General features: G+C 38.2%; 4 protein-coding genes across 7 annotated transcripts in view; 1 reads left to right on the top strand and 3 right to left on the bottom strand.

Annotated features, from left to right (window-relative positions):
• LOC136447159 (calpain-10-like) overlaps positions 1-25,822 on the top strand; it is a 63,640-nt gene that overhangs the window by 7,191 nt on the left and 30,627 nt on the right. The window lies entirely within an intron of this gene.
• On the bottom strand, positions 998-6,649 carry LOC136440114 (serine-rich adhesin for platelets-like). The gene is made up of 2 exons (XM_066435954.1): positions 3,506-6,649; positions 998-3,061 (listed from the first exon to the last, which is right to left on the bottom strand). Exon 2 carries the CDS (start codon positions 3,041-3,043, stop codon positions 998-1,000), a length of 2,046 nt encoding a protein of 681 aa, XP_066292051.1. The 5' UTR covers positions 3,044-3,061; positions 3,506-6,649.
• On the bottom strand, positions 6,673-17,260 carry LOC136447115 (potassium channel subfamily K member 2-like). Of its 2 annotated transcripts, XM_066445811.1 has the most exons (4): positions 16,681-17,260; positions 12,349-12,470; positions 10,151-10,825; positions 8,547-8,662 (listed from the first exon to the last, which is right to left on the bottom strand). In XM_066445811.1, exons 1-3 carry the CDS (start codon positions 16,931-16,933, stop codon positions 10,154-10,156), a joined length of 1,047 nt encoding a protein of 348 aa, XP_066301908.1. In that variant the 5' UTR covers positions 16,934-17,260; the 3' UTR covers positions 8,547-8,662; positions 10,151-10,153. The 2 variants fall into 2 exon arrangements, with proteins under 2 accessions (XP_066301917.1, XP_066301908.1); XM_066445820.1 differs by lacking the exon at positions 10,151-10,825 and having other exon boundaries at positions 6,673-8,662; positions 16,681-17,256.
• LOC136447105 (potassium channel subfamily K member 4-like) lies at positions 20,091-25,453 on the bottom strand. Its single transcript, XM_066445800.1, has 6 exons — positions 25,192-25,453; positions 24,216-24,357; positions 23,695-23,813; positions 23,208-23,296; positions 22,614-22,881; positions 20,091-22,230 (listed from the first exon to the last, which is right to left on the bottom strand). Exons 1-6 carry the CDS (start codon positions 25,315-25,317, stop codon positions 21,916-21,918), a joined length of 1,059 nt encoding a protein of 352 aa, XP_066301897.1. The 5' UTR covers positions 25,318-25,453; the 3' UTR covers positions 20,091-21,915.

Raw genomic sequence — 25,822 nt, 5'->3', positions numbered from 1 at the left:
GAAAGTTTCCATCCCCTATCAAATTAGAAAAAAAGACTGGAGCTGATCAGTCAAATAGTTGGGGAAGTCCAATTTTTGTGTTGGCAATTTACAGTTCAACTTTGATTCAAAACAAATTGAGAAACTGTGCTCCATTTCTCTTCATTGTAGGATATTGTTTTGCCTTTTTTGTGATATCTGCAGTTTGAAAGAAAAACTGTAGATGTCCTTCCTGCACCAGACTAATGCAGATGCACTTACTCGTATGTATGTTTGGTCATAGATTTGATTGCATGATGACATCAGCAGTACGTGACAAGGAATTATCCCACAAGGTCTGCAGCATTGAACACAAGCAAGAACATAAAAAACCTTATCTGCGTGGTCACATGCACGAGAACACAATGACAACATGGTCACTTCAGATCTCGACACCTATTGTAACTTGTTGCTATCGTCATACTATAGTTACGGGGATTCCCCTTTACACTAATTGCTATTTGCGTCTCTTTTAGCAGACCATTCCATTCTGCTCCATTTGTGGCCTTTCTTTCATGCACATTGGCATGCCCGAACACGCCACAATGGTGGTATTTGTGTAACAGGTGCCATTTAAACAGGTGTCAATATATAGCTGGTCCTAAGTAAGTTGTTTGGTAACACAACCATTGCTTTTTTGACCCCCGGTAGCTATAAGTGCTATTTTGTGATCATAACAATGAGCAAGATAATTTTCATACTGTACTTTGAAGAATTAGAAATGCTATACATTTTTGCAGTACCCATTGTTTATTTACAATCACCAACTCCAACAAAATTAAACCTTTTCCTAATTTGTCCAGTCAACTTTGGCAACTTTTAATACAATTATAACGATTAGGATGATAAACATCAAATATACATACAAAAGTTAGGACTATCAAAAATAGACATCAGAATATGATACTCTTGTTAAAAAACTACATGATTTCTTAAAAAATGATAAGAAACTTATACTAGCTTACCTTACAAACTAGATTTATCTACTGCCTGTTGCACTTCCACTGTCTGTATCATCATTGTCCTCCCTTATGTCTACTCTGGACAAGCGTCCCTCCTCAAATCTAATCTTTATGACACTGCCCCTTCTCTTGGAAGACTGTTGTGTTGTCTGTGAAGGTTTCTCAGCAACCTTCTGCATTTCTTTCACATTTCTCAGTGTAGGAGGGGCCTGTTTTTGTCTTGCATTGAGAAGTTTTGTTACAGGTTTGTCCTCACATACATTTCGAACATTGTCGTTCCTCCCTTCCACCTTATTCGTTTGAGTTCTAGGCAGTACAGAAGGAATTGTTTGTCTTTTTGTTGCATCTGGAGTCTTTGTAGAACTGCCAGAGCTTCCACTGACAGTGACTTTGCTTGGACTGTATGTAGTCTTCCCTACAGCCTGATTCCTGTCCCCCTGTGATGAAGCTACCATGATTTGATTATGGGTTGATTGTCTGTTAACTGCTGTTCCCGATACATGCATATGCTGTTCAGTGTAGGAAGGGCCTGTTTTTGTCTTGCTTCCACTGACAGTGACCTTGCCTGGACTGTATGTAGTCTTCCCTACAGTCTTATTTGTGTCCCCCTGTGATGTAGCTGCCACAATGACGTGCTGATGGGTTGATTGTCTGTTAACTCCTGCTGTTCCCGATACTCTCACCACTCTAGTAACTGTTGAACTGTCCTGTTTGCTACTATTATGCTGGATAGGTGCTGTTCTTATCCCTTGCCTATCAGTATTACTATTAGATTTCTGAGTAGAACCTTCTTGATCTATAACTGTCATACCATGCCTTGCCTTCTGTAACAAGTCTTCTTCAAATGTTCCTGTCATGTCTTGCTTCTTAGACTTCTTACCAGGAGTCCCTTGTGCTGGTTTCTGCAGAACGTCTGCTTCTGTTCTAGAGCACTGTGTTTCTACCTCACTCACCTCTCTTGAAACAGTTTGTAAAGATGATGTGCACTCCTTTTTTAACATGACAGTTTCTTTTTGTGTTGTCTTACTTTTTGACGTTCCATTCGCTGCATTGTCAGTTTCAACTCTATGTTGATTAACACTATGAGTTCTGCCATCCTCTTGGCCTTCACTGTCAACATCATTTTCTTTAGGTGTCGTCGTCTCTGACAGTAGAGAATATGACAATATTACTGCTGGAGTTCCTTTTTCCTTTCCTGTTGGAAATTTTGAAGGGCTTGTAGTTGTACTTGTGTTTGTCTTTGTTGTACTTACGTTTGTTGTGGCTTTTGATTTCGTTCTGTCCTTAGCAGACGTGCCACTTGTAGATGTATGACTATCTTTGAATTCAGGTTTGGGGGTCGTGATTTTGGTTGTTGAGGTTTTCGAAAGTGGTGCTGACTTGCTTCCTGTTGAGCTGTCCCCGCTGTTGTGTTGCTGAAGTTGAAGAGCTCCTTCGGATTTCGGTCTTGCCATTTCTTCTGTTGACTGTTTTGTTGTAACCTTTGCAGTCTCTGCTCTTGGAGCTGGTTCTTCTTTCACTTTTTTTACTGTCTGCTGTTTCTGTGTGCTGATAACTTTACTGCTGATAGTCTTCTGCCCTTTAGTTTGGTTTTTTGGGGCCTTTGCCGGATAAAGCAGCTTTTTCAGGTTTTCCTTCTCCCTGTGTATTGCAGACATCAGTGAAGCTGTTGTGCAGGGTCTTGTCAGCAAGCCTTCAAAGACGCGATAGATCTTGTGCAGATACTGCTTAAGGGTTTTGTTTTCATCCTTAAGAAGTTTGTTTTCCTCAACGAGATCCAACTCTCTCTCCGTTCCCTTTCCCATCAAGGAGGCATATAAGAAAGAATAGTCGTACCTCAGAGCTCGGGTGAAAGCCTTAAAGGCGTTTGGTCCTCGAGTCACTAGGACGTCGAGATACTCCTCGGCCCGTTCCTTCCTTGTAGGTTTTGCTGTGATGGACTGGAAGTGAGAGATGGTGAGGACGCCGTCCTGTATCATGTGAGAACGGATGTCTTCCACCCTCAAGGACTCTACAATAAGCACACGGTTCTTCCGAAGGACGTCTCTGTGTTTCGCATTCATCTTCAGTTGATTTTATGCCTAAGAACAGTGCATTTGACAAAAGAGGCCTTAAAACATTTTCTGAGCAATATCTTAGATCTTAGAAGTATAAAATAATATAATTTTTATGACCATGCACATGTGTTATTTTGCACAAAGTGAAAATAGGTTTCTTCCTCCATACAGCCCCAAAAAGCAGTACCCTTTAGGCAGTTGTTTGGACTTTTGATCATTTATATTCAGAGAATGATATATCACATTTTCTGTACAGTTTTACATTGCAACAGGTAGACAGTCTTTGCAGAAAACATGTCATGTGTTGTCTAATGTTTCTGACGACTTGCAAAAGATGTAAAAATGCTTCAATGGAGCCAAATAATTAGCAGAAATTGAAAACCCGTCCCTTTTAAGACAACTAGGAATGTGTGGATTATAAAAGCACATCTTTAATCAAACATATGTTTAAACTAAGGCAAAGCTTACCTTTCCTGTAAACTGAAGATCAAACTTTGTGCAATCCAGCAGCAAACATCGTACTTATCTGTACTTCTGTGTTGCTAGATACAAATGTGAGTTTGCGGGACACAAACGCTACAGTCCTGTACAAACAGCCACAATGCATTCCTACACCTGTCAGGAGGTACCGCTGGCAATGCTAACACAACCATTATAACCTGTGCTGCTATTTCTATGCCTTACCTCCTGCCTTGTACTGACAGGAGCCATTAATCCTGTGGTTTGCAAATAACAGCAAACTGTTCGTTTGGACATGTTTGATAGCTTCAATGGCAAGACCTGTTAACAAGGTACACAATGTGTCTATTCAAGACAGTGTGTATTGTCTGATACCATCTTTAATTATAACAACGTAAAAGGGTGTTAAATCCTTAAGAAAGTGTCACACAGATTGAACACTTTCATGTAGTACATATTAAGTGTAATCCACAACAGAAGCAAGTTTTATTCAGTTAGTGTACTGATCGATCTTGTCAATCAAACCTTTCCTGATAAGGTGATGAAAAGGGTTGTATTTCAAATGCTATTGCAAAGTTGACTGGTGTTTATGGAGCTTAATCGTGAACAAATATTTGTCTGTGGTCACAGCTACCACCACTGTATGGGTTACTCAATCACTGGGATAACAATGTTACTTATTTATAGAGTCTGACTTCATCCAAGGGGAATAGCATTGGGTTAGTGTTGGGTAAAGTGCTTGCTTTTGGTCATGGGTTTACAGCACTGGCTGGCTCCATCTTTAGTAGCTGACACATGCAGTGTACAAAAATGGTACTGATAACCATTTTTGTACACTACATGTGTCAGCTACTAAAGATGGAGCCAGCCAACAGAGCAAATCTTAGGAAGAACCCTGTGCCTCTTGTACGAGATTTGTTGGTTGAGGACATTGAGGACAAGCTACACGAAGAGGACATCTTGAGCAAAGATGACTGGGAAACGATAAACTCTGAGAACACAAGACAGAAGAAAGCAAGGAAATTTCTGGATACTTAAGAGACTGCAGGACTGAGAGCATTTCAGGTTTTCTTGACTGCCCTAAAAGAGAACAAACCTCATTTAGCTGATCTTCTGTCTGATCAGACTACCTCACACAAATTATGCACATGTACATCATGTGCTGATCCCATCAAGAAGTTGTCCCTTGAGCTAGGGAATGCTAATGATGAAATCAATAGGTTAAAAGGGCAAATGCAAGAAAGGGACAAACAGATAGTAAATGCTCATGCAGAAATCAGGGGGTTGAAAGGGCAAATGGAGAAAAAAACCATCAGCTCGGGACTCAGATAGATAAATTAAAAGGACAAATCAAGAATATGGAAGCTCTCCTAAAGAAAAGAAACAAAGAAGTAAATTGTTAAATGACTAAGGAAAAAAAGTTAAAAGAGAAACTGGACCAACAAAAAGACATGTACATCAAGGTAGCCAACAAGAAACTTGACATACACGTAGAAAACAAGAAAGCCAAGACAAATGCAGGACATTGTAAAGGTGGAAGGAGTAGAGTGTTAAAGGTGATCATAAAGACTCCTGTCCAAGGAAGAGTGCTTCTGAAAATAAGAACCAACGGGTACAAGAGGAGCGAACAAGACCTAGAACACAACTAGAGAAGCAAATTGATCGGACTGCCAACTATCTACCCCTAACGGAGCAACAACAGAAACCAACGTTAGAGTTTAACAGTCACAAACATCAACAGTAGTGAAAAAGCTTAAATGTGACATAACATCATGTGCTTTGTTTCAGGTCATTATTTGTGCCAAACATATGATTTATAGCTTTTTTCACTCTTGCTACTGGAAAAGCTGAATGTGCACTGTATGAATGCCTACTTTAATCCTTTAAAACTTGTTTTCAAACTTAACTTTGATAGAGGATTTAACTTTTACTAACTACATGTATTTAGTAATCACATAGTAACTCAGTCACACACACCATTACTTGGACCTTAATCTCTTCAGAGTATGAAAATTAAGGCTGAGGGTAAGAAAAGGGGAAGTAAGTTAACTTTGTACTTAGCTACGAAAAGATGTGAAAAGATGTAAAAACTTACCTTTAATTAATGCTTAGCCTTTACAAATCCACTTCTGAATCACTTGTCATGTTACTGCAACCAACATAAATACTTTTATGCTGTAATTTGGTGTACATTTCTGAATTTTTGGTCAACTTAGGATCGTAAGATGTCGGACACTGTGCTGTTTGAGTTAACTTTGTTTCAATAGGGTGAACTTCTCAAGCATTGTAAACGGCCAATGTGTATACTAAATACTAGCTATTGTTCCAGCTTCAAAGAATGACATCAATGTTCCCATAGCCACCTGCCCCCAGGTATGTAAGCGTGCCCTAGCATACTTTGACAGCATTGATGCATGGGAGACATAATATAATGGCTGTCCTAACATGTCACTCACATGGGGTGGCCATCCTCAACGGCTGTTCCTCCACATTGGCGTATGGCCCCAATAGTGGATTGTTACGATATTTCGACTTGCATGACATGATGACAGAGCTTGGGAAAATACTGAATTTATGCTCCTCATAGTTTTTTTTACAAGTCTAGTCATTTTCTATTGCTATATAAGGCTTGTAATCCTATTTTCACATTTTATGATTTGTGAACTTGAAGATGTCTACCTATATAGACAGTTTGATTTTTTCAATCAATCAATCAATCAATCAATCAACTTGAACAACTTCTGTGCCTTGCCAGGGAACTCACATACATTGCTAAATGCGTGTAAACTTTGGAACTCAGCAGGCGAGACTGAAACCAACTTGTGACATGGGTATTTTGTTTGCCCAGCTCACCATGGTTTGAATGATATTGAGGGCTGACTAAGTTGTCTTTGAGATTCATGTTCTGAATATTGACACATGATCAGTAGTTGAACAGAATGAAAAAAAAACATCCATGGGCTTAACAGATTTTATGACCCCATGTGCAGAGATATTGTGAGAAATTTTAGTTTCTGTGGACAGTGATGCAGTTACATGTATCTCTTTTGTCTCAAAGTAAGGCAGAAAATATTACTTTGAAGTTTGTGGACAGTGTGTACAAAATGTACATAGCTCCTGCCTGGTTTGATACATGACATGACTTTACACAGTAACTGTAACAGTTACTGTAAACAGTTATGTAAATCTGAGGACAGTGTGCTCTTTATTCATTTTCCATATCATATGGTACTTACGAATTACATGGTTACAGTAGCTATTATTTTTCTTTACTGCAGTAAACAATTTTGCTTCTAGATAGTGACTCATCATTACATCTTTTACGATGTATTTTCTCACTTTTTATTACTAATGACATCATGCGTTCGTAGACTTTTACTGTAAAGTTATCTATTAGTTAGTTGCTTTCATAAAAAATCAGGCTTGTATATTGCAGTTTATCATGCTTGCCTGAAATCAACAGTTAAATGTCCTAATAGTTTAAGTTTATAGCATTGAACATTCAAACATCATTAGTTAATTGCAGATATTTTGAACCTTTATATAATGTTACTGTACACAGTATACAATAATATATATTTAAAAACTACATGGAACCGTGTAGTAACTAGCTACTTTTTGTAGTTACACTGACTGTAGTTTGTACACCTGTAAGAATAGATGCACCTTCATTGTATACATGCACAATACAGAATACCTTCTGGTGTTGCATGCATTTACATACAATTACTATAATATATGATTATGTACATTCTGATGATAGGTATCTTACAGACAAGCGTCTGACCTATATTAGGCCTTAGGACAATCACAAGCACCGTACAGCATGAGTTTCACAAATCACAGAATATGGCATTATTTTGCTTAACAATTATCTTTTCATTGATTGGATTAATGGTGGTGCTAATTTAAAGCAAAGGTGGAAGTGAACTTGACGCCACTATCTTATCTTGATGCCTCTCAAGGTTGCTTATTTTCATCATTCGTTACTCCAAATAATTCCTGGGTCCATCCAGTGCAGCCTTATATCGACAATTAGCCTTAAAGCTTTAAGCCAAGAATCTGAAAAGTTTGATCATGTTATGATGTTACTTCTTTCCTCATCTTGTAAAAATGCTATTAAGAATCTATGATGATACTTCTGTGCTTGGATAGGACTTTTTAATTGGGACATATCTAATTTGAGAAGAGAAGATTGTCAACAGATGTGATGATTATACAAATCAGGGCATTCTTACTAAATGTATGAGACAATGATTGTTTGTAACGAAAGGTACATATGACTTGTATGATCATGAGGAACTGTTACAGTAGTTCCAACTGATTCAGCTAGATGGCAGAGTTGCCTTAGCCTTGAATCCATCCATTCTCAGCTTGTGTTTGCTTCCTTAGGGTTTCTACCTTGCCAAAGTAGGTATGGACCATTGGGTAACGACCAATGCTTAACAATGCTGAATATCAGACATAAGTTGATTTGAGAACTCAAAGAAGCCATGCCCTGAAGGAGTCTGTGAATTGTATTCAGATAATAGTTTCTTTGATTCCCTCTCCTCTTTTGTCTTCAGAAAGCAATCCTTCTTCTTTATCATCTCCCACTGAGTTAGAATCAGCAGGACTGTCAGTTTTGGAACCTCTCTTTTTCTTCAAAGCCTTCAGGGACATGTTACGCCCTGGAAACTTGTCCAGATTGACTGCATCAAGTTCGTCTTTCATTTTCTCTTTCACCGTTTTGAGTCCATCTTGCACAAGATCAATAACCATGGACAGGAATGTCAGACCAGTCATGATCCAAACAATCACGGCCACCTTGTACAAGTAATCATAAAACACTTCCACTCCTTCTAACTCATTCACAGTGGTTACCATATCCCCAAATCCTATCGTACTTAGCGTTATGAAAACGTAGTAAATCGCATCCAGATAATTCCACTTCTCTACCAGGGTAAAGATATAAGCAGGAACAAAAAAGAAGGTTCCAAAGCCTATGAATAGAGTAATGAGAAGAGTGGCTATACGAATGACTCCAGGGTTTCTTGCCAGTTTGCTGACGGCAGTCTTGACTTTCTTCTCGACCCAACGGTTTGCATCTCCCAGCTTTATGCCGATCCCGGCCAAGAAGAAAACGGTGATGGGAATTCCGATGAGTGCGTAAGCGATGCAGAAAAGCTGAGAGAAAAGAAAAGAAGCTTTTGAACTGATGTATTAGTCATGTAAAAATTCAATGTATTTCTTCCATTGATAATCACTAAAAAGTATCTTTTTTTAAGAAGTATAAAGAGCTGAAGAAGATCTAGTGTAAAGCAGAGGATTCGGAACAATGCTGCAATAATTATTGCACATTACGTATTGCTGATTCTATACTTCTGCAGAAGAGATAAGAAAATGTAGGGTTAGTATAGGGCTTCAGTTTGAACATGAGAGTGAGGTATAAGATGATGTTCATTTTGGAACAGGGTGGTGGGTTGAGTATGACAGTGCTTGTAGTTTTAGTAGATGACAGCATAATGTAGTTTTGCCTTCTAACTACTAACAGAGACAGCAGTTCTCTGCCCTAAGGTATGATACTAAATCAGGTACTAGGAGTTTTGATACAGGTTGTTTTGCAGGGAAAATTAGCATGCTGCTGACTGCTAAGTTTAAATGATGAGATGGTGGCTTCAGAGGAATGATGTAGTACTACATAGATGTGTTGGTAAAAGGCACAGCACGATCTGCAGCACAGGACAGTGTAGCATAGCCCATCAAAGCAGTGATGAAGAGGCAACAGCAAGCAGGTGTACACAAAGCAACATGGAAGGACAGGACATTAGTGATATTTTACACATAACTGATATGTCTACTTTATTTTAAAAAGTTAAAATTCTAGTTTAATGGCACTAGATATTGTCTTACCTCAGATGGAACTTAAAGTTTTTTGTCTATTAAGATCTAATTCACTAAAATTGATACTAATAGATGCTCTATATATTTAAGATCATTCAAATTATTGTGTTTAGTAATAAAAGATGTACTAATTTCTCCCTAGAGACTATTTTTCATGCATGATAGCTATGAATTAAGATAATGTTTAAGGCATGTTTTGCATTTAAGTATTACTTTGCTGCTTGTAGTCAATACCAATTTTGTGCACAAATATATATAGAATACAACACGGGGTATTCCGTATCACCCGAGGTACCAGCCCGACCGCGGGTCGGATCGCCCGACGGCCGTAGGCCGGAGGGCGATCCGACCCGCGGGAGGGCTGGGACCGAGGGTGATGCGGAATACAACGTGTTGTATTTTATTTATGTCATACCTTGGCCATACCCACCCGAGAAAACACACATTTCAATGCCGAATGCGCCAGAAGTTGAGGGAGTTTTGTGTCCTCGAACAAGAAACTGTAGCAACATTGATTCCAATCTCCGAATCCGGTATTCGAATTTCCGACGGCCGCGCAACCGACGCGTTCGAAATGCGTTCGAAATATTCTATGGAAGCCTGTGTGATAACCCTCCCGAACCCTATGTGATCCGGATAGTTATCACACGGTCCGGAACACCCGTATCAGGCCCAGGCATGACATAAAGGCCTATATACATGTATGACAGAACGTTAATGACAGAAGCGAGTTTTATCGGGGAAGTAGTACTTCTAATCCAGTGAACTTACATCCTACAGAATAGTTTCCCTGTCTGGCCCCCAGGCCATCCCCCTCTCCTTCTCCATGGTGTCGTAACCTGTGCTTATGTCTGGTGCACTTTCTGCCTTCCCCTTCTTTCCTTTCCCCTTTCTCTTCAGCATTTGTGGCGTACCTAGCCCCTTAACGCTACCGGCGAGACTGTTCCCAAACTTATCTAAACTGACTCCGGTCGCCACGTTTTTCAGGTTCTCCTGCATTTGCTGCTGCACCTGCTTCATGGCGTCGGAAATCAGATCGATGATGGTCGCCAGGAAGCTCAGTCCGGTCATTATCCAAACGATAACGGCCATTTTGTAGGCGTAGTCGTAGTAAATATTCTCGATGTCTTGCAGGGTGGTGACCATGTCCCCGAACCCTATGGTACTGAGCGTTATGAACACATAGTAAATGGAGTCCAGATAAGTCCACTTTTCGACTATCATGAAAAGGTACGCAGGTGCAAAGAAGAAGATGCCAAATCCGATGACCAAGACTAGGAAGATGGTGAAAGAACGCAGAACCCCCGGCCACCGCTCTAACACCTTCAAAGCTCGCTTGATCTTCTTTTCACACCAGCGATTGGCATCGCCGATTTTGATGCCGATCGCTGCCAGCAAGAAGAAGGTGACGGGAATGCCAATGAGCGCATAGGCAATACAGAAGAGCTGTGGCACACAAAGACAGGACAAAATGGGTGTTAACATTCAGTGGCATGTGATGGTGTACCTCAAATGCTCCTTGCAGTGGGTGAACAGTAAACTTGTACATGCATGATTGAATTTGATCCACTGCTCACCAAGTCATGTGCTCTATCTACATAAGATGACGTTACAGAAGCAGTGGATAGCTCATTTCTTGATAAAAACTGGATCCGGTGTTGATCAGTAAAAAATGTTTGGTGCTGGCAACTACAGTTCAACTTCAACTTTTCAACAATTTGATCCAAAATGACTTTTGCTAATGAACTTTCAAGTGATGACTATTGAATTCATTAACCTTTAGCACATATAAGTAGGCTACCAATCTTCTACTGGTTACACTGGGTAGGTTGCAGGGAGAAGGTTAAATTAATGAATTAGAAAATGGCATCAACATTAAAGTGTCAAGTTTTCACAACCCAATTATCAAGAAAGTTAAATCACAATTTTAATCCTCAGCTTAGGAAAGACATTTTCTCAGGTAACGTTTTTAATCTGTTACTTTGGATCTCCACTGAATCTATAGCAGCTACTATTTAATATGTTTTGTGTATATATAGAGGTGCTTGCGGGCAAACATCAAGTAACACAATTTTAGATATGCACATTCAAGAAAAAAAAAACACATTAAAATAAGTAAACAACACCAAAGCACATGTACAATGGCAACAATGGCATGTGTGAACATCATGTGCATTTGTGTTTGCCCTGTTTGTTCTGTCAGTACTTGCCTTGTCTAGATGCAAATTCAACTTTTAAATCATTTTACTTAATGGATGGGTCGGAAGGGCAGTAAAAAACACATGACTGGCGACATAGCTCATCAATAATAGATCTGTCAACTGTCCTTACAGATGGGAAGAGAAAGGCAACTGTCTACTAAATCTGTATGTTATCCTTGGGGAACCCAACTTTTACTGCTTTATTTACTCAGTATTAAAACATTGTTTCAACAATGAATCTTAAGAAATTTTGAAACAATTAAGAGGAAATTTGTAAGAGAGAGTTGAACTTTGTTTTAACATTTATAACAAAATGTATATGATGAACTTCATATTCTAGCAGGAAAACTGACATCTTAGATAGTGTCAATAAAAGGTTGATATACAAGTCTTAGAAAATGTTCCTATTGTTTTCAAATTAGGTAGCTTGTTATCATCTTAAAGAGTAAATATGCCTGTTCCACTGCAACAGGCCAGATTATACCTGAGTACCCCTGGTCAGAATATACACGTCAAGTACTGTAAAATTAATGCAGAAATGTTCGTGGGGACTTAAGAAAATGGAGTGTTCGCAGTGGTTTTGTGTTTGTGTTTGATACAATAGTAGCGCTACAGTCACAGAATGGAATAGCTCTTCGCAGGGGTTTTAAGTTAGCAGTAAAGAGCTCACCGCAAAAACCATGAACATAAAACCACTACAAACATTTCTGCATTTGACAGTACATATCTGGCCATTGGTACATTCTGGCACTGTTAGTAGTGCATTACCTTTCCAGGGTCTGTCTTCGGTGTGATGTGTCCGTACCCTATAGTGGTGATGATGGTGCCACAGAAGAACAGGGAGTCAAAAAAGTCAATGTACATCTTTGTTGTGGTGTTCACCGACTCAGCTGCAATAAAAAAGAAAGTCAAAACAATGACGAATACAATATTTATCTCATCTTGCAGTAATTGGGACTTGTTGTGTTATATTCTATCAGGCCACTCACTAACCAGCAGGCATCAGTCCCTTGCTCAGATTCTGTACCCTTAAATTTTAGTTAGCATTTGGCTACCAATTCTCTATTGGTTACAGGGTTAAGCAGCACTACTTTTGAACTTCCCACTCGAACCAATCCAGAGAGCCTCTTCCACAACACTTTGTCCTATGTGGCCCTTCATAGCTTTTTATTATCTTGCAGGTTTGTATCACTCTGTAGATTGTCTAGATTGTTAAAAAGAGACCATTCCACCTAAAGTACTGCCAACCTATTTTTTAAATTAAAGTTGATTGATGATGAATTTTTCTCTTACTAAACCAAAGTATAATCCTAATACCAGTGTTCTTGGTACCCATGTCCTCATATGACTTATAATAGCTGTCTCCTGGCATGTTGAGTATGCTGTGTCATAAATACAGAGAAAAAGAGTGACAGTACAGCTGATTAGGAAATACAAATTGTAGTTATGAGGTCGAAGGCTTCGATGGCTACAGCAATTCGAAGCGACAGGGACAATATTTTGGGATACATGTATGCCAGACTGGTTGTTGGTGCTCTTACTTAACGAGCTCCTGGGTTGTTTTTAAAATGACTGCTTCAAATGTTCAAGTGTTTCAAATGACTGTTGCATTGCATTTGAAACACTGAAAAAATGATGGTCAAGCCTTTTTACAGCAATATACAATGTTACTGAATGTGTATGCTAATCATAATGGGAATTATGTAGGTTCCCAGTGATATTCTTACTACTTGGTACTACAGCCTGCCTTCTCATTGCTCGAACATGATCTTGGTTAATTAAAGCTGAGGGTAGCACAGCAAGCCTAGGGATTTTTCTAAACCACAAGATTCAAACTGTCTGGTTCTGCCTTTTTGGGACGTATCATTTCCCGGTGTTCTGAGGTCAGTAATTTTAATGATGCTCAAAACAAGCCATGTTCCCATTTATGGAAGCAATAAGTTGTATCCTGTTAAGCTGGGTGTTAAAGTTCTTTCCTTGTTTTTGTACAATCATGTATCATATTTTGAAAACAATATTTCCAACGTTGTGCAATGCTAACCAGATCACAATTTTAGGGTTCATAAAGCACAAGACTTCTGTTTCTGTTTAATGGCATTACTATTTGGCATAATTACATTTGCATGACAACTTCACTTGCTGTTTTTAACATAAATTTTATTAGTAATGTAAATGTACATGTAGAAGGCCTTGAATAACATTTTGCACTAATCTTTCATCAAACTTGAATCATAATCCCATAAACACCTTTCCAAGAGTAAAACAGGCATTTTCCATCTGAATTTAGTTGCTAAGGAAATATTTGCCATGGCTAAATTCAATCATTCATGGTAAAAATGTGCTTTACATGTAGGTCACATAGCCCGGTAATTTCAGGAAATTGACCAATTTTGTTGGTACTGTATATGGTACACCGTACTGTGTGTTGCATATTTGGCCCTTTGCTGGCACACTTCACGAGCCGGAGGGCAACATATAGATGCCAAGGACAGATCTCTAAGATACCCCATGCACGAGTGTTATCTCAGTTCCTTTGTACTTAGTCCAATCTATACATACATGTGATAGATCCATACATTTTGCATACATTATGTGGCAAATGGCTGTTGCAGTAACTCAAGTTTAAGATGATTAAATTTGGTAACTTTGTACAACAAATTTTGAGAATGAAAGAAAGCTTCTATTGCATTGGTCCTTTTTATCATTGAAAGGATGGCAAGACTTAGTGTGAAAAATTAAATGTACCTTAAGCTAATGATTAAATTTGCCTTTCAACAACAATGCAATATTCTCACTGCTATAAAATGTTACAAGATGTCAACACCTGTTGCAATCAATTGTACAGAAATATACATAGTACATAGTCTCCATACTTACTTCACATCTGATTAGTAGATCATTCTGTTAACAGTGGTTAAAAGCAGCAAGTCGGCTTTAAAATTCTCAGATCTATTTATACTCAAACATACATATATGGGGAATGGAGTTTTCCTCAACTACACAAACCATATGTATTATATTTATTAAGCAATCATCTTTTAATGTTGTACGTATTTCTAGATAAATCTACATAGTCCACACATGGTACATTATTATTTGTAGAAGGAAAGAGGTGGATCTTGCACAGTATTTTGTACAGGGCTGTTTGAGGAAAACCAATCAGAAGGGGTTACTAGGGAGGTTATATATCTTTACTATGTACAGTGTGGTGGGGTTAAATTGCTGGAAGATTTTTGGGTAGTGGGGTGAACTTAGAATAAATATCGGAGAACTTGTAAACTCTTTTCCATACTGATTTTTCCAGAGGGCTTGCCATTAAATTTTCTAAACTGTGTACTTTTAAACTTTTAAACTTTGCAAAAATCAATTCATTGATAAAAGAAATCAAATAAGTGGTGGAAAAAGTTACCGTTTTTATCCACTTTCCTTGAACTTCAACAGCACATGCCAATCGTAACAAGATAAATCTCATCTTGCTAAACCATTACTGTAAAATGTTCTAGCTAAAATGAAGATTGCCCTGGATCTAAATGAAGTTTCTGGACAATAATCTGTCTGGCTGGCTTCCTAGAAAGACTTATTGATGGGTAACTCAGATGAATGTTGCATACCATACATACAAATGAACTTGTGAAAGTGAAAATGAAGGGTAAGTCTTCACAAGTACTTTTACTCTAATTCTTGAGAAGCTGCCTGAGGCCAAAGAGTGTATTAGAAGGTTGACTAAAAGTTAAAAGAAATAATTTGCAAACAAGACCTACCCACATACCAAATATCAACTTGAAGATAATCCACCTAGTAGGCATTCTTGACTTATCGTGTTGACAGACACACAGACACACGAAATATGACGAAAACATAACTTTCTTGACGAAGGTAATAAGTCATATAGTATTACGCTGTACCCATTCAATGATTCATAATAAGAAAATCATAACTTCCTTTGTCAAAATTGTCAAAATCTCCAATAAAAAAATTAAAATTATATCCTTTTTTATGGTATAAAGTATTCAGTCTGCAGACTTCCTGGTTCCATCTGCGAATTCGCAATTTCATCTGCACGTAATCTAACGTGACACGTCGAACCCCGAACATAAGGGAAATCATGGACGAGGAATGACATTACTTCAGCTTCAGTTGCTCAATTGTGCTGGTTTATCGATCACATCTCCCTGCGCTTGTATGTCAGGACCTGGCTGTAGCTCAGTTGTAGACACAACCAACAGACAATGCCAACTGTCAATGAAGAGAATGTTCTGGGCAGTCATTTTTTAGCACAGGCAATAAGATTGATTGTGATTGCTCACTTTTCTGATTGTTTTGTTGTCACACTTTTTTGTTTCAGGTGTGTGATGGCATGAGATTGATGGATGGTTTTACAAAATAATTGTCTTTCTTGTAGGGTCCCTTAATTCATTTTATGTGACAGGTGCATTTTGTCTGCAATAAGACAGATAATATGCTGATTATGCAAAAGATGGTTTTAAGGACATGTTAGATTTAAGTAACATCAGCATTCTTTGCAGGCTTTATATTTTCTTGAAGTTGAATTATGGCAGTCATGATTTTAACATTCGGTATTGGTAATGGCATTTGAGTGACAGGTGCCATTAATGTTGTCAACAGTAGGGTGGTTACCCATTTAAAATGAATAGATTACCCATATCTTGAATAGACATTGATTAACATATCACGCTTTGCAGTCTGTACATTGCCTTTGACTGTACAAACTGTGTGTTCTCTTCAATATTGAACATTCAAGTTAAACTAAATAGACTGAGAAATCTAGTCATTTCCGGAATTAGGATCCTTTGGCTAATGAATTAGAATGCTTATACTTGTAGGATTATCATATTTGTTAACTTGAGTCATACGCTAGATATCAGAATACCCTCTGTATCTGTAGCATGCCTAATCGTAATGTAGCAGATTATGAGAAAGCAGAGGAAAAGGTCACTTAAGCAGAGACTCAACGGAACTAGTAACTACTTATTTATTTTCACCTTCTCAAAGTTATACTTCAAAGTTAAACATTTCAAGTTGTTAAATTAAACATGGAAAGTAAGAAAGATGTGAGATCAAGTTGGGCATAGAACTTACCATATTTGACATTCACACTTCTAACTTCATCCGCTGCATCGATCAATCCGAGTAATTCCTGAAGAGAGATGCTCAGGTTTTGATGATCGCTAAAGTTCTGTAGCACTCCTTCCAGGTCTGCTCTCTTCGGTAGCAATGCCGTCTCATTCACAGAGGGGCTGAAGGCCTCCTCCAGTACTTTGAACACTGCTGCGCCAACCAGCAAGACTGCCACATAGCCAACAGCCAGTCCAAGGAGTGCTTTCCAATTCATCGTTGCTCACTACGTTACTTCACAAGGGCAATAAAGCTGTTACAGTCAGACACGTCGGTCTAACAGTTGTCAGGAGATCCAGACAAGCTTGCCATAGTGACAAGACAGTCAGGGGATGATGAAAAACTTCGGTCACGAGATGTCAGACAACGCACACGTGAGAACAGAAGATCACATGTGCCCTCTTGACTCCACGACTCTTCGTTTTCTTTTGTCAACAGTGTTTGTCAACTTGTGGGTGGGTGAATCGGCCTCTCCATATTCAGACCGCCATAAGGCAATGCCCCCAGTGTAGGTTTATGGCAAGCACCCTCGCTATAAGGGCTTGGGTGGTTTGGAAGGGCCATACCAAAGAAATAATGGGGAATGGATTACTTTGTATATGAACCTGTTTACTAGATGGAGAGGGCAAAAAGTCATAGCTGTGCAATCATGCAAAAAATTATATTCAAGCCCTTAAGGGTATAAGCCTGTACTGTTGCATTTTTCAAAGCATTGTTTTAGACTTGTTGATTGTAGCATTGTTCAAAACATGTCTTCCCCTTGTTTACGATGGTTTAGTCCATGCGTGTCTATATGTAGATGTTATTCTGACCTTATCTGGACTTGACTGAGATCCAATACCAAAATTCCTGACTGAAAAAAAATTACAAATGATCGTAAATCTGTATTGACCTCACCTTACCTATTAAATGACAGGACGAATGCACAGTCACAAAATGAATCATCCTTGTAATTTGATTGTCTGTAGTCGGCTACAGTCACAGAAGTCGTGTAATCAAGTTTCTATCAGTTTTATTCACCGAAGACGACCGCATTCATGCTAGCAAGATTTAGATGCAGTCTGTTTGTTTTAAGTAATTATAAAGTGGTTTTCAAAATATTTCTTTGAAGTGTCGGACTCCCTTTATTATGATTCATGCAAGTTTGCTTTGCATTGTCGGCATAGCGTCGTAACATCTGCAAAGCATTGCAGAGACATAAGTAGAATTTTACCCAAGAGGGTTTGGACATGATTATCTATTCAGTGCATGTATCTCGCTATGAAATAACATTAATATGATCACACTCAGGATCAGCAACAACTTTATATGTTCTTTTGTGAGATCAAATTTTTCCAAATAAAAGGCTTTTGAGGGCAGTGATGAATTTAGTTATCAGTCTGAGAATAATTGTAATGTCCTTTTCAATTTCCTTCCCTTTTTTATGTACCACCACTTAAGCCATTGTTTTTCTAATGGTAAAACTGATTGTCAAGAATTAAATACCAAGTTCAATAGAGAAAGACAAATAGGTATGTCATCATAATCAAATCAGCATTTCAAAGGTTAAGTTAAATAAACAGTTAAGTCCAGTGAATACAATTACTAGACAAAGTGCTCTAAAAGTGGCAGCTTTTACTGTAACAGCGACTAACAAAATTTATGTATTGAAGTCTTAAAAACAGTAGCGACACATAAAAACATGCATTTACCATTGTATACAATGTAGATTCTTTGACATGCAGCTTTGGGAATGTCATAATTGTGATGTATGCTGCCCCTGGCAACCCCAATGTGACCCCTCTGCCACAGTCTAACAATTGGGAAGGCTCACATGTGGGTAGGGGGCTCCTATCAAAAGAGGTCTTTAAGGGGGTTTCTTGAATAAGTTATAATGTTTCTCTTATATGCTATTTACGGACGCAGGATTTTTTTGGACTAACATGTAACTTTTAATGTCCAATATAAAAAACTTGTCAGAAAATGGTAAAAAATAGTGCAAAATGTTAATATGCAGGAACATAGTTGTTACACTGAGATCTAGAGCGTGAAATCAGGTCTTGCGGTTGTGGTGTCCTGTCCCTGACTGACAGCACAGTTGTTGAGACATGTGTCATTCCTCTTCATCATCATCCTCCAGTCTGCCTGTCATCGGCTGGGGTAAGGTTTCTGCACCAGAGAAACCAACACCGCATAAGTGGGTAGCTGTCAGGGGGTCCTTATATGTTCCGACACTACAGGGTATTAGATGTCTGTGTCTTTTTCTGTATCCACGACTGTTTTAGAGGACGAAGGTACATTTAGATCCTAGAAAATCAAAAGAATCTTGATCAGCTTGTCATCAGTTTTAGTTGCCTTCATGCCTTATATCTTAAAAATAGTAGATAGTCTTAAGGTAGCAAAATGGGACTATTGCTGATATCTTTAATACTTCTAATAATATCTTCTAGCTGATATTTTAAATGCTTCTAATACTGTAACAGTACTATCTTCTATCTTATATACAGGAGTCATCGATGAATGTTAGACATCCAGGTTATAAGATACACAATGCAAAAGTTACTTATTGACAGTCATTACAATATCAATCCAGTTGCTTGTCTAATGAGTAACTTTCGTATTGTGTATAGTCCTGTTGTTATTGTTTACAACATGTATTTTCATACTAACAGTAATTTAGTAATATTTCAAAACACTTTTTACTGTTGTATCAATGAGACAATATGGGTAAAAAAAAAGTAATTTGTCACTTTCGTATACCCACTCAGATGATAGTCCTTGTGCAAACTTGCATGTACATGTACATGTAGATAAGTTCCTGCTGCTTTACTTGGTCATTGGAACCAGACAGTTCCTTCATCTGTAATCATTATAGCGACTGCTGCAGACAGAAAATGAGGCAAATTGGTTTCCATCTCTGACTGATTTCTTTTCAAACGTCAGATTCGTAAGTGCAGTTGAAAGCAACCATCATGAAAGATAAATTTGGATTCATTTGGTAGACTTCCAAGTGCAGACAAATTATTTGATGTTGATGAATCGGTTGAGCAATCTTTCAGTGATGAATCGGTCTAATGTTGGTTAGATTGCCTCCGACTGGCACAACCTCCAACCTCGCTTCCTGCTTAGGTCTTTAATGTGTGAGTCACTATTGAATGTCATTATATAAATCTTAACTTATGTCATACCTGGGCTGCGATAACGTTCGATGCGGGTGTTCCAGACCGGTTGATATTTTGGGTTGTCAAAATATGGGCTTGTTCTAGTACTTGTATCACACGTCTTCCATAGAATTTTTCAAACGCATTTTGCGTGCGCCGAGTGTACCACTGATAAAAATACCACTGTGAGTGTGCCGCTGTTGAAAATACAAATACCGGATTTCGAAACATGACTGTGTTATCGTTATGTATTCAGACAAGCATTACTAGTACATAACAGGAGGGAGAAAGAATTCTATTTGGACTCCAATTACTGTTTTCTTCATGATTACAACATTTACTACATTTACTGCGGTTGACTTGTGCTCACATTTTCAGCTCTGTTTGATGATTGTGGAGGATCAAATACTGTAAATGCGTTTAATTTTGTGGCGATTTAATTTTGGGATAGGGAGAAAATGGAGTGTTCACGGTGGTATTTATTTTGGAGTAAAAACTAGGTGGTAGGCAGGCAGGCAGAAGACAGAACAAGCATTTTCGCCTTGGTTTTAAGTTTTGTGGTGAAGAGATCACCGCAAAAAATGTTCACATAAAACCACTGCAAACTTACTGCATTTACAATAATTATTTTAGAAATCGTATTACACAATGTCCTTTTGTTATGGAAAAAAATCAATAAACTTCATTGCCTTTGCGTTTTGACCGAGAGTTCCCAGACCCAATGATTATATAACATTGACATTTATGACCAAAACTAGTCTAAATCAGCTTTCTTATATACAAGGCATACATCACATCACAACGTATACCATTGTCTATGCAATATTCAACATCTTGATCTGAATTCGTGGAGGCACATGTAAGTTGTTTAAGTACAATGATTTCTTTACAGCCATTTTGCCATTCTTTGAGCGCAGTGAGCTAAACCGTGGACTAATGCACTTCACATTAAACATTCATGTTGGCAGAAGTCTTGGACAATGCCATCAACATATCAAACCAGAACCTTTAGGTAGAAAGTCTCCCATGTCAGTACTGAGAATTAAATATTCATGTAGCAGACCTTTACTGAGCACCTTTCTGGTAATGTTGAATGATTCATCTGTTCTAATATATATAATTGCTGGCCTTGAAGTTGAATCAAAGTTATATAATGCCATTATCTTGTGGCGATGCTTAAAACAATTTCAAATTTACCATTATTGAACTCTGCCTTTGCAACATCAGGCACAAGTTCATTACACTCTTTGATAGTGCAAGCTAAGAATAAGACCCTGTATTAACTATACTATGAAGATATTTTTTCCCCTTAGCTCAAAAGTTTATCTATTTTGTTTCTACTTTTTTTGATTCCTAAATCTTTTTTTTTAAATTTTACTTTATTTTTTCCATAGAATTATACTCTTCCCTAAACTTCAAACCACACTTAGAAAGAACCTTAAGAAAGTAAATTATAATTTTTCCTCACCTTGAAAGATTATTTGTGCCATTTTTTGTTTGTTCACATGTCCAACATACTGTAAAAGGGAAAATATTCGGGATGGTTGGTTTTATGTTTGCAGTTTTTGCAGTGACCTCTTCAATACGAACTCAAAACTGCTTCAAAACTTTTTGTCCTTCTTCCCGCCTTCTCCCTTGTTTCAACCATGGCATGAAATTAAATCCCCGCAGACTTAACAGTATATTTGGGTGTATTGTTAGCCAGATTTGCGAGTAACTCAGGTGCGAACAAAAGCTGCAGTATCTATTGTCAAGTTGACTCAGGTGATAAAACTTCTCATTTACAATACTGGACTCTATAACTACACGTTCATCTATCAAGGTCCAAAACTGTTGAATACGACCTTTGTGTGAAGAAGGTCAACAAAATATCACGATTCATCTCCTTCGTACATCTATAGCAAGGAACTCTTGCACAGTTTTACCTAGGTTTTAGACAGGCCTGTCTTGCGTGGCACTTCCTGTGGAGTTGTCAATCCATTTATTGAGTCAGGGTCAGTTTAGTCTGCTGTATCATGATAGGAAACTTTTCTTTTATGTTGGAGAACCCTGATCATCTTTAAGCATGTTTCTCTTTATCAGGCAGACATATTTCAGTCTCTTCCATTTCTGCAGAAGAAACTGCTGTCTTTGATGTTCTGGCTCTTAGGGACATCCCCTCTTCTTGGTTTGTGTCTTTCTTGGCTTGACCTTGAATGTCCTGTTCTGTGTCCTTGTCAGTCATCTCTTCTCCGTTGTCAATGACAGCTTCTCCTGACGGTGTAGTCATGCCCTCCTTTAGTCTGTCTTCTATTCCTTTCATCTCTTCCACAAGGAGGTCAAAGACGGAGGCCAGGAAACAAAGGCCAGTCATGATCCAGCAGAATATCCCAATCTGGAGAAAAGCAAAATAATTTTTTTGTGAATCACTCAATAGCACCTCCTTGCTGTTGCACATGGAAGTGCAGTTAGTTCTCTTTGTCAAACATTTGTACCATAGGTACATGATATGCTTGGGCATCAGTCATTTTCTACAACTTACAGCTTACAGCCATCTTACTTAACTCTATGATATGATAGAACAACATTCAGACATCAAATTTTAACCATTTCATATTAACAAATTACTAGTATTGTCTTTAACATTCTCCCTGCTGCCTTAAACCCCATAATCAATACACATTTGGTGCCAAGTAGCTACCTTTAGTTAGCAGATTAAGCTACTGTATACAAAAATGTATTTGTTGTGTAAAATACGTATTCTTCATAGAATCATACCTTGTATGCAACATTTTGTGCATAAGTTGGACGAGGTTCCAGTGTAGCTACGTAGTCTCCGAACCCCACGGTGCTCAGGGTGATGAATGCGTAGTACAGGGCATCCAGGTATGACCATTCAGTCTCCAGACGGGAGAAGATGTAAGCAGGTAGGAAGAAGAACACGCCAAGGTTTACAGTCGTGACGATGAAGATGTTGACAAAGCGGATGGTGTCAGGATGTTTCTTGAGGAATGCGAGTCTCTTCTTGATTTGGTCTTCCAGAAATCTGGATAAAAGTTGGTGCAAATCACCAACGTTCAAAAACGGAAAAATGATGGAACTAGAATGATCTCATTGTACTGTAGTTCTGAAACTATTGAACCAAAGAGACGTTGTCTTATAGTTACTGTTACAGTAATAGATTCATCGACTATGATGGACGAACATCAATAGATTCTTTACTGAAACATTGTGACAGTGAAACTTTCAAAACTTGTTCGCACTTGTTCCTAGTAAGAAACCTAAGGCTAGCTAGGTTTACTGTTTCTAACATTTTTGGAACGACTGTAGTTTGATCAAAGAATGTTTGTTGATGAAAGCTAGTAACTTCACCTATTCCCATCTGCCAACTTTCCACCAATGGCAGCCAGCATAGTCAGGGTGATCGGGATCCCAAATAAGGCATAAAAACAGCAGAAAATCTGAAAAGTATTTGATACATGATAAGAATGGTAGTGAGGCTAATTCCAAGGATGTCGTGATCAAAGAAGTTGTTTATGGTGATCCAGAATTCTTAATACTAGTTCAATTTCTTTCAACTAGATTAAATATTATTAAAAGATGGACAACAGATCAGTTTTTTCTTTGTATGTTTGACTTTTGATTCATAGATGAATTTTCTTTTGCTACTCATACATTCTTATCTCATTTGAATGTACTTAATGAATTGTCCTGTCTGTGTGTGACTGTGTGTGTGTGTGTGTGTATGTGTGTGTGTGTGTGCATGGGTCCTCACTGCAGTTTCTATATGTACCACCAGAGGGGGTAACATCTGCTGTATTTCTGGTTACCAGTATAGCATGTTAAGACAGTAACTCACTTTCCCTGCATCGGTTGTGATCTGAACATGTCCATATCCTATGGTGGTCACAATGGTGAGACAGAAGAACAGCGCCTCTGTGTAGTCGAGGCTGGAACTGCAGTTGTTGATGTCCGTGCCTGATACATACATTATTAATTGTATTGGAGGTACATAATTGTTGATCAATTTTCTAACCAATGCAACATGCATAGCCAAGGACATTCCAGCTCATACATCAAAAGAAAGGATGTTTTGAATTTAACCTTTAGCACACTGAAGTATATCCGTTTGGCCACCAATTCTATATTGGTAATGGCATTGGGCAGCAGGGAGAGGGTTAAGTGAGACGCCTATGCATCATGATTGGGGACATAAAATAATGTTTTTGCATAGATGTTGACATTTAAAGTTTATTTTCAAGTTCTTGCCTGAGGCCTTACTGCAACATGAGATAATGTATAGAAAAATTATACAGACAGTGCAAGTTAACAATCATTATGATGACAAGTGGAACAAGTGACTATATTTTTGGAACTCACCACATTTCACAGTCACATTCCTTGCTGCATCTATTTCTTTGATGAACTTCAACACCTCCTCTTCACTCTCAAATGACCTGCCCACCACACTGTTCACTAGCTTTTCCACTAGTTCATTGTCTGTCTTTCTTATGCCCTCTCCCTAGAGCGTCATTGGAAAAGATAATTTCATATCTAATATTTGATAGTTTGTACTGTTACCTACATGTTTTAGAGCATGATACGGTTATTCACATGCAGAGAGACATAATTCAAAACAGTTACTGTTAACACTACTTGTGCTTTGAGTTTAACTTGCCTTTTTTCAACAGTACAGACTAATGTGTATGGACTCGATCTGTTAGAATTATGTATTTTCATACATTCCAAATCAATATGCAGTCAGCCTTGAAGTCTTCATTATTCTGGTTGACATTTGACATTAGTGCTGCACATGTGATTCTACAGAAAACTTCTTATCCTTGAGTTTGCTCTTAAGAAGGTCACACGTGACTGAGAGACCTCGAAGACCAATTATGTAGAGACAGTCTTCTGTGTAGCAAAGGACATCATTAAGTAAGGATATTCATTCATTCATGCATAATGTGACATTAGGCCACACCAATTTAATTTCTTGGTTAACAGATTTTTTTTTAAAGTGCTAGATTGGAAAACCAACATGAAAACAGAATCGCAGAGGAAAGTTTGTACTTTGGTGCACACAATTTCAGGGAGTGAACAGGGTTAGGTACAAGTTTTCACCCCAGCCTTCTGTTTTCATTATTTTTTGTGTGCTTAAAATTAAAAATAAAATCTGTTAACCAAGAAATTAAATTGGTGTGGCCTTAAGACAGGATATTCATTCATTCATGCATAATGTGACATTAGGCTGCTGTTAACTACAAATACGATCAGTAACTGACAGTCAAGCAGACTTTCCACTAGTCTAGCTACCAGTAAAAACTCTGGCAACAGCTTTCCAAGGTATTTTTCTTACCTCTTTCTCCTCCAATACTTGAAATATCTTTGCCCCAATAAAAAGCCAGTTACAGAACACCACAAACAAGCCCAACAGTGTTGCCCAGCCAGTCCTTTGTACCGCCATTATCGGCACTCTAGTCATGCACACCCTGAAGGCAACATGTGACGCCGCCAAACAATCTACAATTTAAGCACGTTGAATCAGAGATGACAGAGGTCAATCCTGTGTGACATTTGTCCTCATGTGCAGACTGTCGACTGTAATCAGCTCTGCTCTAACTTGCAGAACAAGTTTTCAGGTTACAAAGGGTCAGTGACACCAGGTGTTGATGATATGCGGGATGTTCCACTAATGTTTTTTTAATGAGATTAGTTATTGATAAGTTATCAGTTTGTCCCCTCAGCTCCAATTTGATGTGATGAATGAATATGCTAGGCAAGAGCTGTCCCAGACAATATTTAATTTTTTGTATAAGGCTAATTAGTTTTCCCAGATATCCAGTGCTACCATTTGGTTTTTTTCTTGTTTAATCAAATTACTTGTATTGAGTTGGTTTGTCTGGTATTAGTATACAATGTGCCCTCTTTTCCTCTTTAAGTCCTCTGCATAAGCAAACAGTGAAACCTTGCGGCATAGTTACTTCCTC

This window comes from Branchiostoma lanceolatum, chromosome 1 (assembly GCF_035083965.1).
Source record: "Branchiostoma lanceolatum isolate klBraLanc5 chromosome 1, klBraLanc5.hap2, whole genome shotgun sequence".
NCBI classification, from domain to species: domain Eukaryota; kingdom Metazoa; phylum Chordata; class Leptocardii; order Amphioxiformes; family Branchiostomatidae; genus Branchiostoma; species Branchiostoma lanceolatum.
The sequence above is the reverse complement of the archived record's forward strand: the minus strand, read 5'-3'. Positions and strand labels throughout refer to the sequence as shown.